The 15171-nt window shown below is 47.1% G+C and overlaps 2 protein-coding genes and 1 long non-coding RNA gene across 5 annotated transcripts; 1 reads left to right on the forward strand and 2 right to left on the reverse strand.

Moving 5' to 3' along the window:
- Window positions 1-870: 870 nt before the first annotated feature.
- Window positions 871-1852, reverse strand: LOC101784182 (abscisic acid receptor PYL2). The gene has a single exon (XM_004966025.2). It carries the CDS (start codon window positions 1804-1806, stop codon window positions 1186-1188), a length of 621 nt encoding a protein of 206 aa, XP_004966082.1. The 5' UTR covers window positions 1807-1852; the 3' UTR covers window positions 871-1185.
- A 3619-nt stretch (window positions 1853-5471) lies between these two features.
- LOC111256994 lies at window positions 5472-8835 on the forward strand. Of its 2 annotated transcripts, XR_002677346.1 has the most exons (3): window positions 5475-5802; window positions 8506-8586; window positions 8671-8835. It is a non-coding gene; the product is annotated as an uncharacterized LOC111256994 (long non-coding RNA). The 2 variants fall into 2 exon arrangements; XR_002677345.1 differs by having other exon boundaries at window positions 5472-5802; window positions 8506-8835.
- Window positions 8023-14655, reverse strand: LOC101784582 (ABC transporter C family member 8). Of its 2 annotated transcripts, none has more exons than XM_004966027.4 (12): window positions 14330-14655; window positions 12187-14162; window positions 11775-12095; window positions 11603-11689; window positions 10900-11523; window positions 10629-10793; window positions 10240-10534; window positions 9940-10154; window positions 9554-9859; window positions 9211-9274; window positions 8871-9110; window positions 8023-8702 (listed from the first exon to the last, which is right to left on the reverse strand). In XM_004966027.4, the coding sequence occupies exons 1-12, from the start codon at window positions 14364-14366 to the stop codon at window positions 8593-8595; spliced, it is 4440 nt and encodes a 1479-aa protein (XP_004966084.1). In that variant the 5' UTR covers window positions 14367-14655; the 3' UTR covers window positions 8023-8592. The 2 variants fall into 2 exon arrangements, with proteins under 2 accessions (XP_004966084.1, XP_004966083.1); XM_004966026.4 differs by having other exon boundaries at window positions 12187-14165.
- Between the last annotated feature and the right edge of the window lie 516 nt (window positions 14656-15171).

The following is a 15171-nucleotide window of genomic DNA, read 5'->3' on the forward strand; positions in this document are numbered from 1 at the left end:
CAAAGGCATAAAAAACGGCTTTTGCGTCTCTTTCAACTATAAAGGCAAAGATGAATAAAATAAATAAAAAGACAGAAGGTCACACACAACCCTATCGGGGGTGCTCCCATGCGGGCTCCTTTTGGGCTCGACACAACTACAAGAGTGAGCTTCTGAAGTAGTCGAGAAGTTTAGGAGCTTATTTTCTGTACTACAATTTTTTTACGTAAAAGGGAGTACATACTTCCATTCCATCGGCCTTACTTGTGTCAGACCACAGAATGTTTTCTCCATGTAAAAGTTTAACGCTTACACACAGAAAAATGGTCATGTACAATTTCACCTGAAATTTAATCTTTACAGGAAATGCAACCACCCATATTGAGTTCAGAACTTGAATCTAATGGCCACAAGATTCCCACTAGGATCCTTCAACTGTGCGCTCGGTTCTCGCCTAGGCCATATCCATTAGGTTAATCACCGCAGATTGCAGCATAGTACTGCTAAGAAAGGACTAAGTCCTCCACTCTACCCCAGTTAGACATTTATGATATAAATAATGTACTGCAAAAGAAAAGAGTGCAGGATTAAAATGAGACACAACATTGCGCAAAACAACAAATGCACAACAAGAGATCCCTTGTGCAAGCAACCTAGCTTCACTGTGGGTAGTAGCCAAACGTGGATTTCCCACTTGCGTTCATTTAACATTGCCATTCGTGTTGCAGGGCGAAGGTACACTATAATTAATGCACCCTGAAATTTGCAAAACCAGTGATTATGTTTAAAATTTCACCATAATGCACCCTTCTAATTTGCTCTATCTTGGCGAAAATCAATGGTTATTAGATGATTTTTGGTGCGAGAAAAATAGATAGGCAAGATAAGTCGTGCATGTAGCAGTCCGCAATCCGGATTTCAATAAACAGCTGCGAAGAGGCAGCTAGAGAGAGAAACGGACAAAGATATGCGTTACAGAAGTAGGCTTTCTTGCGCCGCAACAAAAGGCCTTTTTTATACACGAGAACGAAAGGCTAGAAAAGAGGAAGATAAAAACTGAAAAAAAAAAGGAAAGAAAAGAACAAAAAAGGAGACTGAGAGCAACAACAACGACGGCGCCGCTCTGGTACTCGCGCCACCGTGGAAAGTCAGCCCCGTGCGGCGCTGGGGCGCCCACCATCACGAACGGAACGATCAGGATCGGAGCTAGCTCCTACCGCCGCCGGCGGACTCCTCGGCGACGGCGGCGAGCCTCTGGAGGTTGAGCCTGACGACGGTGTCGGTGAACATCCGGGTGTCCTCCTCGGTGTTGCCCTCGGGCACGTCCACGACGTAGGACTCGACGACGACGCAGTACGGCGGGCCGCCGGCGGGATGCTGGCGCTGGAACTCGGTGACGGAGGTGACGGAGCGGTAGTTGCGGAGGCGGTGGTCGCCGCCGACGACGCGGAAGCTGAGGATGTGGCGGTCGTCATCCAGCACCTCGAGGCGCTCGGTGCTGCTGGAGGCCGGGAGGCCCGACACCACGGTGACCTCGCGCACGCTACCGACGCTGGCGCCGTCGCCGGCGGCGAGCGCGCAGGTGCGCACGAAGTGCTTGTACCGCTGCGGGTTGCCGAAGCTGCGCACGATGGGCCACACGCAGCGCACCGGCGCCGACACGCGCTGCGCCACCAGCGACGTGCACGTCGCCGCCGCCGCCGCCGCGCCGGCGCCGGCGCGCGAGCGGCCAGGGAACGTGTGGTGCTCATGCACCGTGCCCTCCAGTGCCCGCGCCTCGGCCTCCGTCAGCGTCGCTCGCAGCGCACGCTCTACGTGCGCCTCCATGCTCGCGCAGTCGCGCTCTCTGTCTCGTGTGTACGTGTGTGTGTGTGTGTTCTTGTGTTGATAACCTTTGGGTTTGCGTTGGTTATATACGCAACCAGGGCGAGTGGTGAGTGCGGAACTGCGGAATAATCACGTCTCGCAAGGAAGCCGACGAGCATCACCTTTCTCCACGCCCCGAGCATCTGAACATTCGCAAATCATGTTTTTGATGGATAATAATATAGAGCCGCCAATTGTTTTTTTAAAAAGGAAAGCTAAAGATCATTGGAGTGATTGAGCTATCCCAGCACCTGAATTTTCAAACTTCCGATTCAAACCGTGATTCAAGCTGCGTTAGTCCAGTTTGTGCTTGGAGGTCGAGGTGTCTTGTATGGTGGGGGTTGAAAGGAATTGGTGCTCGTAGCCTAAAAGGGGAAGGTGAATTAGACAAACTTAAAAACTTAATTTATGACTTCCACTATAAAGCATCAAAATATAGACTAGATCATGCTATCTAGATGTGCCACTATGATTGATCTAGTGAAACTACCCACCCACAAAGAGTTTTGCAACTTAGAGTCAATCCTATCAAGATGCTACTCTAAAAAGTAAATGCAAAAGAGTGGGTTAGGAAGTATGCAAACTCGGCACGACGATTTATCACGTGGTATCAATAGCCAAATGACGCCCCTAGTCCACGTTGGAGCTCCACCAAGGATATGCTCTCGGTCACCAAGTCTCTCCTGGTTAAGATCTTGAGCTCACCATAAAGGCTCTCGTCAAGCCGGATGAGACGCTTGCCACAAAGGCAAGGTTCACCACTCCCTCTCTTCCTAATATCTTGATGCCATCTCCACTGCGGAGCTTCTCCATGAAGGAAGGGGTCTCCTTATTCCCCGCACATGGTCGTTGATGCCGCTCCACACCAAGCCGAAGGGTCGAAGACTTGCTGGTGAGCCACCAAGACCCCAACTCACTCTAGGCCTATCCTAGCACTAACACTCTCTAAGCTTGTGCTAAGCATTGGATTATCACTTTTGCACTTATGGTGGCATGGATATATTCTTGATGAGTCTTGGTCATCAATGGATATGTGGACACTCCGGCCACTCCAAATGGTCGACTATAGGGGGTATAAATAGCCCAAGGATCTCAAAGAGTTGTTGCTCCAATGGCTTGTAAAAACTGTGAGCATCGGATGATATGATGTTCACTTGGGGTAGGCATCGGATCATCCGATGCTCCCTGCAGACACATATAGTCGTTGGACCTCCTGCCCAAATTCATCTGATGCTTCATTTGCTGTCTTCTCTTTCATCTGAGACAAAAATTCATCTGATGCTTGATCCGACGCTTCATCCGATAGGTATTGAAACATCCTGTGCTGAAGAGGATTTCGCCCAAAACCTTCTAGTAGTTTCGCAAAGTAAATAGGTATAGTCCAACACCTCCATCTTCTAGCCATTGGATGTCTTCTCTGTGCATTACTCTGATGCTTGCTGCAACTCAAGTTGATTTCTCAGTTGTACCAATTGCTCCGATGGTTGCTCTGATGGACCATCAGATCGTCCGGTGCTTTATGTTTTTCTGAGTTGAATACCAGCACTTGGACATTTGACAAACCATTAATCTCAATGACTATGTTGCTACTCAATCACCAAAACCACAAACTATAGCCTAAGCCAAGTTTCTTACAACGGCCATGACGATGCTTCTTTGGCGAGTAATTCAAAATTAGTGAGATGCGTATACAACTATCTAGAGAGAGATGTGATTTTAATGATTAATGATAACGTAATTAAATAGGACTAACATTTCTGGTAATAATAAGAAAGGTTGTCTCATGTATGCAACAAGAGAAAAACCAACAAACGGAGGCGATGAATGAATTGGATTTAGCCTATAGATTTTGATGCGATAAAATGTGATGGGTTCCTATAATAGTCTTGTAAGCTCTTCACAAGATTTCTATTGTGCACAAAATCATCAAATCATATTCCAAAGTGAAAAAAAGCATGCCCAAAATACAAAGTGTTGAAAAATGTATAGATTGGATAAAATGTATAGATTGGATAACCTAATGAGAAGAAAAATGAACGCGTAGGATGATCCGTTGTTTGCAAAAATGAACATGTTGCAACGTTCACCAAAAGTTAAGTTGGACGCAAAATGACTTGGTTGGCATCGTATACACATAGGGAGCTTGGGCAACGGCATGTCACAGTTTTCATAAGGGAGTTACATAGAGATGATGCAAGACATGGGCTGGCAAGGTTACGCATGTAGGATATTTGATTTTCATAGAGGAATATTGTCAGACTTCTGTAGCATTCATAAAAAGAAAAATAAAGTTTCTAACGGCTAGTTCAAGCAATGCACACCCCAGATGTTCTAATGCATACAAAGTTATTCACGTTGAATTATATGGTGAGTAACAAAGTTATTCACGCTGAATGATATGGTGAATACGATAAAATGAGGACATAGTTTGAGATGTTAGAGCAATAAGGGTTTGTTTGCTTGGGAAGGTATTGAATTTGATGGCCTGAGGTTAAATGGTGCTGCCTGGGCGCTTGGTTGATGAGTTGCCTTGTGGGTAGCAACCGAACATGCTCTAAATACATTCACTCAGCCATTTGAAGGTGCTGAAGTATAGGAAGCTACAAACACTTGATAAGACGGCTACACCACAAAAATGCTAAAAGTGATTATCCAAATTAATTAGAACAATCTTAATGAGCAATTAGTGAGTCATTAGTGTTTTGTTTAGGCGTACAACCCATAAAAGAAGGTCCAAGTGAATAAACGAAATTCTCGGATCAAAATCAGACTCAAATCGAAACGATCCTAAATTTCCCATCTTCCATCCGGCTGGTGTGCATCCATACGCCGCTCACACGCACACGCGGATAGGGTGTATGCTCTGCTAGCTCCTTGGACGCCTCCGGGATCTGGACGCAGGCGCCCGCCGCGCGGCGGCTGCCCGGCCAGGGGGGTCCAATAGGGGAGTGACAACTGACAAGGGGTGCCGCGCTGATCTGTTCGTCGCCGCTGGCTGCCTGGTTGGAGACGATAAACTTTATCGGATAAAGATGTCACCGCGCCGCGCGAGGGCGGGCGCGCGTGGGTCTGCGCGTCGTCTCGCGATCGTGCTCATTAGCGTCGCGGTGTCGGCCCGCGGGGTCTAGGACAAGCGGGGCCAGCTCCGATCCGCGTCACCACCTGGTGTTCCTCTTCCCGGCGCGCCGCCGCCGGGTTTGGCGCCGACCGCTGCCGACTATCAGCTGACGCTGCACGGCCTTCACTGGGAGAGTGGGAGGGGCCCTGCTCTGGCGCCGTAGACGACAAGAGGCTGGTGAGTGGTGACATCTACACCGGAAACGTCCCTATTTCGCTAAGGTATCCATTCTTGGTTTGCACCATGTTCACAGCTGCTACGCAATCCAAATTTTCCCGCGGTTTGGTACTTTGTGTATGTCTAACAGGTGTTCTTTTCACTGAACAGAAGATGTAAAATCATTGCTAGGAAAATCGTAATGCCTGTTCATCCATTCTCGGTGCAAGTTTCATACGAAGATTTAGTTTTCATTTCATCAACTCAATGATGACATAGCAATTTTAGAAATCATGCAATGAAACCTTGCTTGAGTAGTAAATGGCTATGCTTTCAATATTTTTCTATGTAAATTGGATGTATTGGGTTCGGGTGTTGAAATAAAAAAGCTGTAATTAACAATTGAGTTGGATATACTTGGATCTAAAGAAGGGGAGAAGTATAAGATGGGCCTGACGGCCCAATGAATTTTCCCATGAACCAAAGCCTAGGCCCCTATATCCCCTTCTCTTCCTCTTCCCCGGAGTGCCGCCGTGTCCGGAAACGCGGGGTTGGAAAGGGCGGATTCGCCTCCCGCTTCCCGCCCTCTGCTCGTCGTGGCCGCGAGCGCGACTGCTCCGCGCCGCCCATCCCATCTCCGGACATCCAGCCCCAGTTGATATTCGGGGTCTCGAAGCTAATCGGTAATTAATCCCCACGTCTCGAATTTCCTTCACCATTTTTTTTCCCTGGGAAAAATTTGCGCCCGCGATGCCTCGGGTATGCAGTTCCCTATCAGCTGCGGATTGGTTCCATTTCGTGTTTTAGGCGTCGCGAGTTGCGATGCTGCTGCTGATTCGCCGTTGCGGCAATCACCGGTGATTTTTGGAATGGCAAGTCGCCAAGCGGGTTGCGCTGGCGGTTTGCTGGACCCGTTGGGGGAATAGCGGGAACTAGGGTTCAGCGATTCTGACATGTTTTGCTTGAATGAACTGAGGTGGTTGCTGGGCATAGCGACCAAGGTTTGTGAGCTCAAATTTTGCCCGCGCCAGCCACTGAACTGGATAAATCATGGACGTGTCACTTGGTCGGTTGATGGGGAGAAACTATGTGACAGTTGACATAGTACTGTCCTTGATTCGAAGGCTGACCTTGTCACTTGTCCCCGATCACTTTAATTTTGCCGACACTTGATTGATGAGGCAGAACAGCAGGGGAGCAGTTTCTTTCAGATAGATTACTGGAATTCCTGCGGGTCAGGGGTCTATAACTATATAAATTATTTGTTTTGGAGCCATGATTTCTACTACCTAACAATTAGGCTTCATCTCCTCTATTATTCATTTCCTGAAACAAATGTCACACACACTCCAGAGTTTATTAGAAGATATATACAAGTGCCTGAAATCATAACACTATACAAGTTCATTTCTAAAAACTACATCATGATTGCAGCATGGAAATATGTTGTTTACTTTCAATCTTAGTAATGGTTCTCTTTGGAGAGATTGTGCCAGAGAATGCAGGCCGACCAGCAATCACATGCCCATTTGGCTAACAGACAATTGTACTGGCAGCTGGTGGGCATCTTTTAATTAGTCATCTGCACATCTAACATAGGCAATTATGATTTCTTTTCCAATTAATTGCAAGAGGACACAGGGCTCCATTGGTCGGTCCCATTGCCCTTTTCAGCTCTGCCATTGTTGTCCTGATGCTGACGATTATTTGGCTTGTTGCCTGACATAATAATTGCAACATCAACTTTTTGCAAACCGTGGAGTTATGAACTGTAGTTTATTGGGAAAATCTGTGTGCTCTTATATGGCCTGTTTCCTGACATAATAATTGCAACATCAAATTTATGGCCTGCTTGTCTCTGTAACCCGTGTGCTTTTATAGGTTTTTGTTAAATTGGGGAACAAATTGGCAATGTGAATTATGTTTTTTTTTCAGCACCCAAGCAACCCCTTTTCTCTTCTAAGCGAGACAGTGGGTTGTTGTATTTCTCTCTATTAATACAAAGATACACATCTCTCCTAAGTATTCGAGAAAAAAATATGTTTTTTGAGATATACTTCGTGAGTACAGTTTCCACTGGATGCAATGTTGCTTTATTCTGAGATTTTTATTTCCCTATTAAATTAAATTTGAGATCTGTTATTTATTTTTTAATATTTATGAGCATATTGATTACAGAAACTAGAAATATACATCTAGCCCCAGCTGCTGAATTTACATGTAGTTTCTATGCCGTTTCCACAGAGAGTGGAAAGACAAATGTAGGCAATGAGAAGCAGGGTATTTCTGCAGTCTGCAATATTCTTCAAGAGAAACTACTGTCCAAAATTACCACTTCTAGCCACCAAATGAATCATCATCAAAGCTAGCATATTCTGTTTTTAAAGCTTGCAAATGGAAAATCATGGCAATAATTGAATGTTTTAAGGTACATTTCTTTGTGTGAGTTGAAGTCCTGCTTAAGATTATTTCTGTGATTCTGTCTATGCATGCATTGCACAAAGTCAGTTTCAATATCTGTCACTTGTGTGGAGTTAACTATTAAGCATTCCAAGGAAGTCTAGCTAGCCACATTCAAAAAACACTGATTAGACCAACAAGTAAATATTTCCACAATCTATTGATTTGGTAGCTTACGGTGTTCAAAATGTTACCTGAATACAAATAACAAACCTGCACAGCCTTTAAGTTAGGTATACCCCGTAAATTAAGAATGGGGCAACCATGGTGTGAGTAAATATTTTGTCTGACACAATTACTTGTGCCCACTAGTATCATTTTAAATTCTTAGTTTCCTTAATCTTGGAGCATGATTTTGTGTAATTTCAATTTATTTGGAACCAGTATCACTTTTATTCATAAAGTGGAGGTTTAATTTTTCTCAGCAGTGCCCTTACTCATTTGAGAAACAGTTTCCCACTCTATACTCTACAGCCATCATTTTAAGTTTATCAATAATTCAATACTGAGTACACAAACTTTCAAAAGAAAATACTGAGTACACAAGAGACATGACAACAATTTTCGTTTCATATTTTCGACACAGATTCTGCCGGTTCACAACTTTGTACTTCCCTTTTCTTCTTATTCAAAACGACATACCTGAAGAATGCCACTCATCATGCTAGAAGTAGATCCTTCATTTCATTTTGCAATGAATACCATAGGCTATAGCTATATTTAATTGTTTACTGAGAGTAGTTCAATCAACCAGCTGGAGTTTGCTCCTCCATTAACCCTAACTCCGAAAATTGCTCCCACTGCCAAAAACTGAATTGCTGTTGATTTTTTTATTTCCAGTAACTCCACCAATAAAATAATGAAGAGGATATGTCCTGACAGTATCTTGATTGGAATGATGATATCTTCTATTTGTCTTGTTACAGATTCGATTTGAGAACCCTGGAACCAATCTTTCAGTATCTTGATTGGATCGATGATATCTTTTATCATGTCCTAACACACTGGTAGGTTCATGTTGAATTCCGCTTGGTATTAGCCCAATACTCAGCCACAAGTTTAGCAAAGGCTGATTGCTTGTCTTCCAACAGTTTGGCTGGTGTTTCATATTCCAGAAGCTTCCCTGCAAAATTGGAAAATCATCGTGTGTCGTCCATATAGAATAAGCTTTGCAGTGTACTTATAATTATATCATATGGGACATTGATAGTTTACTATCTGCTGGTTGTATGAAGAATGAATAGAATCTTTCTGCAGATGCTACATGATTGAAATGTCTTCTATAACATACCGTAGGACAGTACCAGGACCCTGTCACTGTCTGTCACAGTTGGAACCCTGTGAGCTATGGTTATCACCGTGCAACTTGAGAATTGCTGCCTGATTACTTTCTGCAGGATCGCATCTGTTGCAGAGTCGATGGATGCTGTCGCCTCATCTAGGACTAGAATTTTGTTCCTGCGGAGGAGAACTCTTCCAAGGCAGAAGAGTTGACGCTGTCCAGCGCTCCAGTTATCGCCATCATCACTCACTGCCATAATTATAGCCCGCAAAGAACAAATGGAATGAGTTCAGTGTTTCTTGAATCAGTTACATATTTCTTTCTGAGGGTAACTTCTAAATTCACATACCTGCTGTATCAAGAAGAGCAGGGGTGCTGCTAATTGCTGTCTTCAGTTGACACTTCTCCAAGGCCTGAAATGTTCATCATAAGTAGTCCATACACATGAAGCTGTTATTGTTCATACAGGCATGTAGCAACATAGTTATGGTTAGCATGATCAAAACTGTGAAAAATGATATGATTCTAATGTGTATCTGCGTATGGCAACAAAAGGTTAATTTAACATAGTTTTATTAGGAACTGTATCGTGCAGGAATTTCATAATTTTATTAGGAACTGTATTAAGCAGGAATTTGTATTGTCATTCGTAAACTCAATATAATCTTTCAGGCATGACAATTTTTACTTACCTCCCATATCTCTTGGTCGGAATGCAGGCCAAGGGGATCCAAATTGTTGCGCACAGTTCCCCTGAAAAGTGTTGGTTCTTGAGGGATAATACTCAATTTAGTTCTCAGATCCTTTAGGCCTATGGAGCAGATATCCAACTTGTCAATGAGTATCCTTCCACCTGCTGGATCAACAAGCCGGAATAACGAGCTGATAAGTGTTGATTTCCCACTTCCTGTCCTCCCTACAACCCCAATCTTGTTCCCCGCAGCAAAGGTACAAGTGATTCCTTTGAGAACAAGCGGTGCATTTGGACGGTATCTTATCTGCTCATGAAGTATTAGTCAGCGAGTCAATTTCTTAGAAAGCTTCAACGATTGTGGAAAAGAAAGATCCTATTATTCACCTTCAAATCTTGCAGGTCTATCCTTCCCTCCTGTGGCCATGAAGCGGGGGGTCTATTTTCTGGGATAATAGCAGGTGGCTCTGCTGGGAGTTGCATATACTGCTTGATTCGCTCAACTGAGATGATGTAGTTTTCCAAGTACGAATAGTACCTTGTCAAGAAAACCTGTGCTGCAGTCAGCGTCAAAGCATAGGAGAGGCAAAGTCCCGCAAAACCTGAAAGAAGTTCATATTGAGTATATTTTATCAACCTAAAGATCCTTTTAGAAGGAAGATTTAATTGTAATGGTTATGTAGCTACCTGGTGAAATTACTCCTGGAGGAACCAAAACAAGGAACAATGCTGCTGTAATTATTGTCAAGGACTGCAGTGCCTCCACTCTTATTAGCACCCACTCTTGCGCAGCAACAGTATGAAAGAACAGTGTCGCATCAGTGTCAATGAGCTGCATGTTGCTGTGGATAAACCTCTCTGTAGCTGCAAATGCCCTGATGGTCACCACACCAAGAATTGACTCCGATGCATAGTTCATGACAGGTGCCTTTGTCGTTCCATTGATTCTTACTAGCTCTCTAGCTGAGGATATGTAGTACCTCTTCATATTTCAAAACCACGTGTTAGCTCAAAAACACTCAGCATATATTTATTTTAACTAACTAGAGTGATTTCTTGCAGCATTGTTCACTGACCTGAACATATACCATTGCGATTGTAACTGGGATCGCTACAACCAAGACTTGCCAAGTTACAGTACCCATGACCAGTACCGTTGTGACAACCTCGATCCCGCCAGTAACAACAAAGGCCATGGAGTAAGGTATGTCGAAATCCAGAATGCTTAAATCTGAAGATGCCTGCACAGAACAGCACTTGTATTTGAAGTTCTCTTTTCTGAAAACTTAGCGCAGCATTTATGATCTTGTTTGTACAAAACATGGTTAAATAAAATAAAATCCCTACCCTTGTTAAAATTCTTCCCACTGGTGTCGAGTCAAAAAATGACATGGGAGCCTTAAATACAGAATCCATTAGCCCGCTGAAGAATGCTTTGGAGGCCTTGAGCCCCAGAATAGCTGCGAAAAGACTTCTAAAGTATGCAAAGAAGCAGCTGAAGATAGAAAGGCCAGAATAGGCCCCAACTAGGAGTGCAGCACTGATGTTATCCATCTGAACAGCCACTGCCAACCAATATGTGGATGCGATCTGAAAGCATGTGAAGAGCACCTGAGAAGTAAACATGCCAGAGAATTGGAAAGCGCCCTTGGATATATTTATGTAGTCTTTGTATGGCTTCCATCCCAGATCCCCGATCCCCTTCTCCTCCTCTTCTGTAAGCTGGATTGCTGCTGAAGTACCTTTTGCAGCAACTTCGATGTCACTAGCCTGCCTTGTAGTCTGCAGTGCACTTGGCACTATGTTTTCATCAGGCACCAGTTGCCCTTGAACTTGGTTCTGTTGGCTGGCACTAGTATCCAATTGTGTGATTGAAGACTGGTGAGCAGAAACCAGCTTCTCAAATGCCGTCCCGGATTCCAGTAGTTCTGAATATTTCCCTTGTTGACTAACTTGACCGCCTTCCATTACCTGTCAAATAATGACAGTTTGACACAAGATTCTTTGATATAAAGAGTCATGAACAATTATTTTCAGAATATCAACTTACCAGAATTCTACTAGTTTCAGTAAGAAATTCAACTTGGTGGGTCACAAGAACAACAGTCTTCTCAGCAAGTGCTGTCATCACACAGTCCTGCATGAACATTGCCTTAGAACTGTGTGAAGTAGAAAGCATCTCATTTCATGGATGCATATCTAGGTGGATATCTGCAACTTACATAGAAAAGAACTGCAGCGGTGTGCGCATCAACTGCACTGAAAGGGTCATCCAGCAGATAAACATCTGCATCATTGTAGACGGCTCTTGCCAGCTGAATCCTTTGCTTCTGACCTCCACTCATGTTCAGTCCTCTCTGACCAATCTCTGTGAGGTCTCCGTGGTCGAAATTTTCGATATCCTTGTCCAGGGCACAAGATTTGATTGCCTTCTCATACAGTTCCTTGTTGAAAGGCTTCCCAAAGAGTATATTATCGCGAACAGTCCCGCTCTGTATCCAGGAGTTCTGTGAAACATATGCCACTGAGCCGAATACCTCAACCTGCAAAATACAGTTTAGTCATATTCTTAGCTATAACATGATTGAAATATTTTTTTCCTGCATTGAAGAGTTTCATTTCTCTGTCACTTACTAGTCCTGATATTCTAGGTATCTCCCCAAGTAATGCATACAGCAGTGAAGATTTTCCTGAGCCAACTGGGCCGCAGACAGCCACCTTCTCTCCTCTGCTAACGCTAAGGTTAATATTCCTCAGTGACAGATCGGCTCTGTTTGCCGTCCAGCTGAAATTCCCGTCTTGGACTAGAACTCTGATAGCAGAGTTAACTGAAGGTACCCTCCTCACATCCTCCTCTCTGATATCTTCTTCGAGAAGAAACCTCTCGATACGGTCTAACGACACCTTGTACTGGATCATCATTGTGAGGATCTCAGGAAGAAACCTCACTGGCTCAGACATTACCCTCAGGGTGGCCAAGACCGTGAAGAGGGTGCTGGCGTTTAGGGGTGCGCTCCCCATAATTGCTGTTGCGGTGTACATCACCGCAGAGACGACTGTCGGGGACATCCAGTACATGACCGCACCATAGGCCTTCTTCATCTGGGTTTCCCTCAGCCATTTGAACTCACCGTCCCTGAATGACTCGATCATGTTCCGGAACCTCTCCTCCCATGACTGCAGCTTGATGATCTTCATGCTGTTCAGTATTTCGGACGTCGATCTGAGCCTCTCGTCCTGTGCGACCATGAACTTGGCCTGGTACCCTTGCAAGATCTTCGCAAACGGCACGTTGAGAAAGCCAAAGATGACTAGGGGGACCAGACCCGGAAGAGCCCCAAGCTTCAGCGCCCAGAAGAGCGTGGCCACTGCAAAGACCAGCTGAAGTGGAAAGCTCCACCCCATGTGCAGCCAGCTGATGGCGTCGCCGAGCCGGTACGCGTCCACCGCAATGTAGTTGACGATCTCGCCGGTGGAGTGGTTCTTCCTCCCCTGACTGGACAGCCTGAGCTGCTTCTGGAAGATGGCCGCCATCAACGCGGACCGGATGCGCATTCCAGTCCTCCTGGAGTCGAAGAACCAGTGCCGCTGCGACAGTGACTCGACGAGCTTTATGAGCAGCAGGCAGCAGACGAGAACCAGGCCGATCCCGAGGTCTCTCTCCTCCTGGTTGCTGTACCACACGAACGCGAAGAGCAGCAGGGGGGCAACTGCTATCGACAGCATCCTCAAGAAGGCATAGAAGCCGGTGAGCAGGATCTCGCCGAGGAAGCACTTGCCCAAGACGAGGGCGAGGCTGTTGCTGCCCACGCTCCGGCGGCTCCTGGCCTTGTCGTTGACGTGGCGGCTCCAGGCCTCGGCGAACTTCTGCGAGGCGTGCTCTGCTGTGTCATCGCCGGCGATGAGCGGGATGTCGTCGAGGTCCAGCGCCTTGGAGCGGCCGAGGCGGAGCAGAGGGTTCAGCCACGAGAAGGCAAGCTGGCGGAACAGGCCGGCACGGTACAGCTCCGAGGTGGGCACGGCCTTGCCATCCTTGCCTATGAGCGGCTCCGACAAGCTGCCGTTGCCATCATCGGAGGCGTCACGGCACTGCCCGTGGCTCCGGCGCAGCACCGAGCCGAGCGCGCAGAGCAGCAAGAGAAGGTTCACAGGCCACGCGATCACCTCCATGGCGTCGAGCGCGCCGCCGCTGATGAGCATCTCCGCATTGTATGCAGTGACGAGCAGCGAGAAGAGCACCCACCAGAGCACGGCCACAGCCCTCGACGGCCTGTCGGGCTGGACGTGCAGCGACGCCGCCAGCGCGACCCAGACCAAGCTCCTGACGAGGTAAGGAGCCGCCGCCGCGACGTCGTCCGAGGCTTCCCGGAAGCCGGTGGCACTGTAGCCCACGGCAGCCAAGACGCAGCACGCAGAGACGACGGCCAGCCACCACCGCCACCAGCGAGCACCGCCGCTCCTCCGGCTGGCGGCGCTGGCCCACCGCCGCCGGACGCAGGCGGCGACCAGCGCGGAGGCGTACGCGACGAGGAGCGCCGCATTGACGCAGTCTATGAGGGTCCTCTGCACGCACGGCGACGCGACGGTGAGCCGCCCGCAAGCCCACGAGCCTGCTGCCACCACCATGCGCGCAAGCATAGCACGCAAGCAGACGATCAGCTCGTCAGACCATTGACCCCAACCAACAATAAACAAAACGGCACAAGAAGGCGACAAGAAGCAGGAAGGGTGTACTCGAACAATCGAAACAAAAAGGTTCTCGCCTCCTAGTTCTTACCAAGAACGGCCATGGCCGGATCTACTTTACCGGCCATTGTCGCCGCTCACATGCAGAGAGAGGCCGATCGGGGGCGTCGACTATATATTCTTGGCCGGACGGGGAGGAGATCGAGGGGCCGAGGGCCGATCGAGAGCCACTGGCTGCTCAGGTCTCTCGGTTCGTTCTCACCTATGCTTTCACCCGCTGTTGCCTTGCGGGCAGTATTATGCATGGAGAATTGGAGCGGATGGCCGTAGCTGCCTCGTCATCGTGCGGCACCCGGCGGAGATGCTCTGCAAAACTCGGACTTGTCAGCCGTCACTCTCAGAACCAGATTTCTTTCCGTGGGGATCTGGCGTATGGCATGACGTGGCGCTGGACTTGGAGCTGGCCGCCTGCCGAGTGACTCATCATGATTCAGAGCGAGCCGTGCGTCTTTCTGCAGCTGAAAGAAGGCCCGTCGTGTTGTGTTCTTACGGTCGTCGTGCACGTTCGGTGGCATGGCGGCGACCCACGTTCTCGTTCTCTACGTAGGATCTCTGCCATCAGGGTTTGTCCGGGCATGTAGACGGCAGTTCCCTCCCTTTTTTCCCCATATCCTCGCGTTCTAAACTGATGAGACGACTCCGTCGTCGGTGCATCTAACATTTTCTACCCTCCTCGATCCAGAGAAAAAAAATGCATCCTTGCATGAGACAATATGATTGCATAGGATGGTGTCGGAATTTAATGCTGCGGCCTGATGCGTCGTACTCGCGTACCATCCGTGGGACACCGAGGTTCCTGCTGGGGTCCGTGCCAAGCAGCATACGTCGAGCGCTACACGCTTTTCTTCAACGACGACGCGGCGTCGAACGGCC

This window comes from Setaria italica, chromosome IV (assembly GCF_000263155.2).
Source record: "Setaria italica strain Yugu1 chromosome IV, Setaria_italica_v2.0, whole genome shotgun sequence".
Lineage (NCBI taxonomy): Eukaryota > Viridiplantae > Streptophyta > Magnoliopsida > Poales > Poaceae > Setaria > Setaria italica.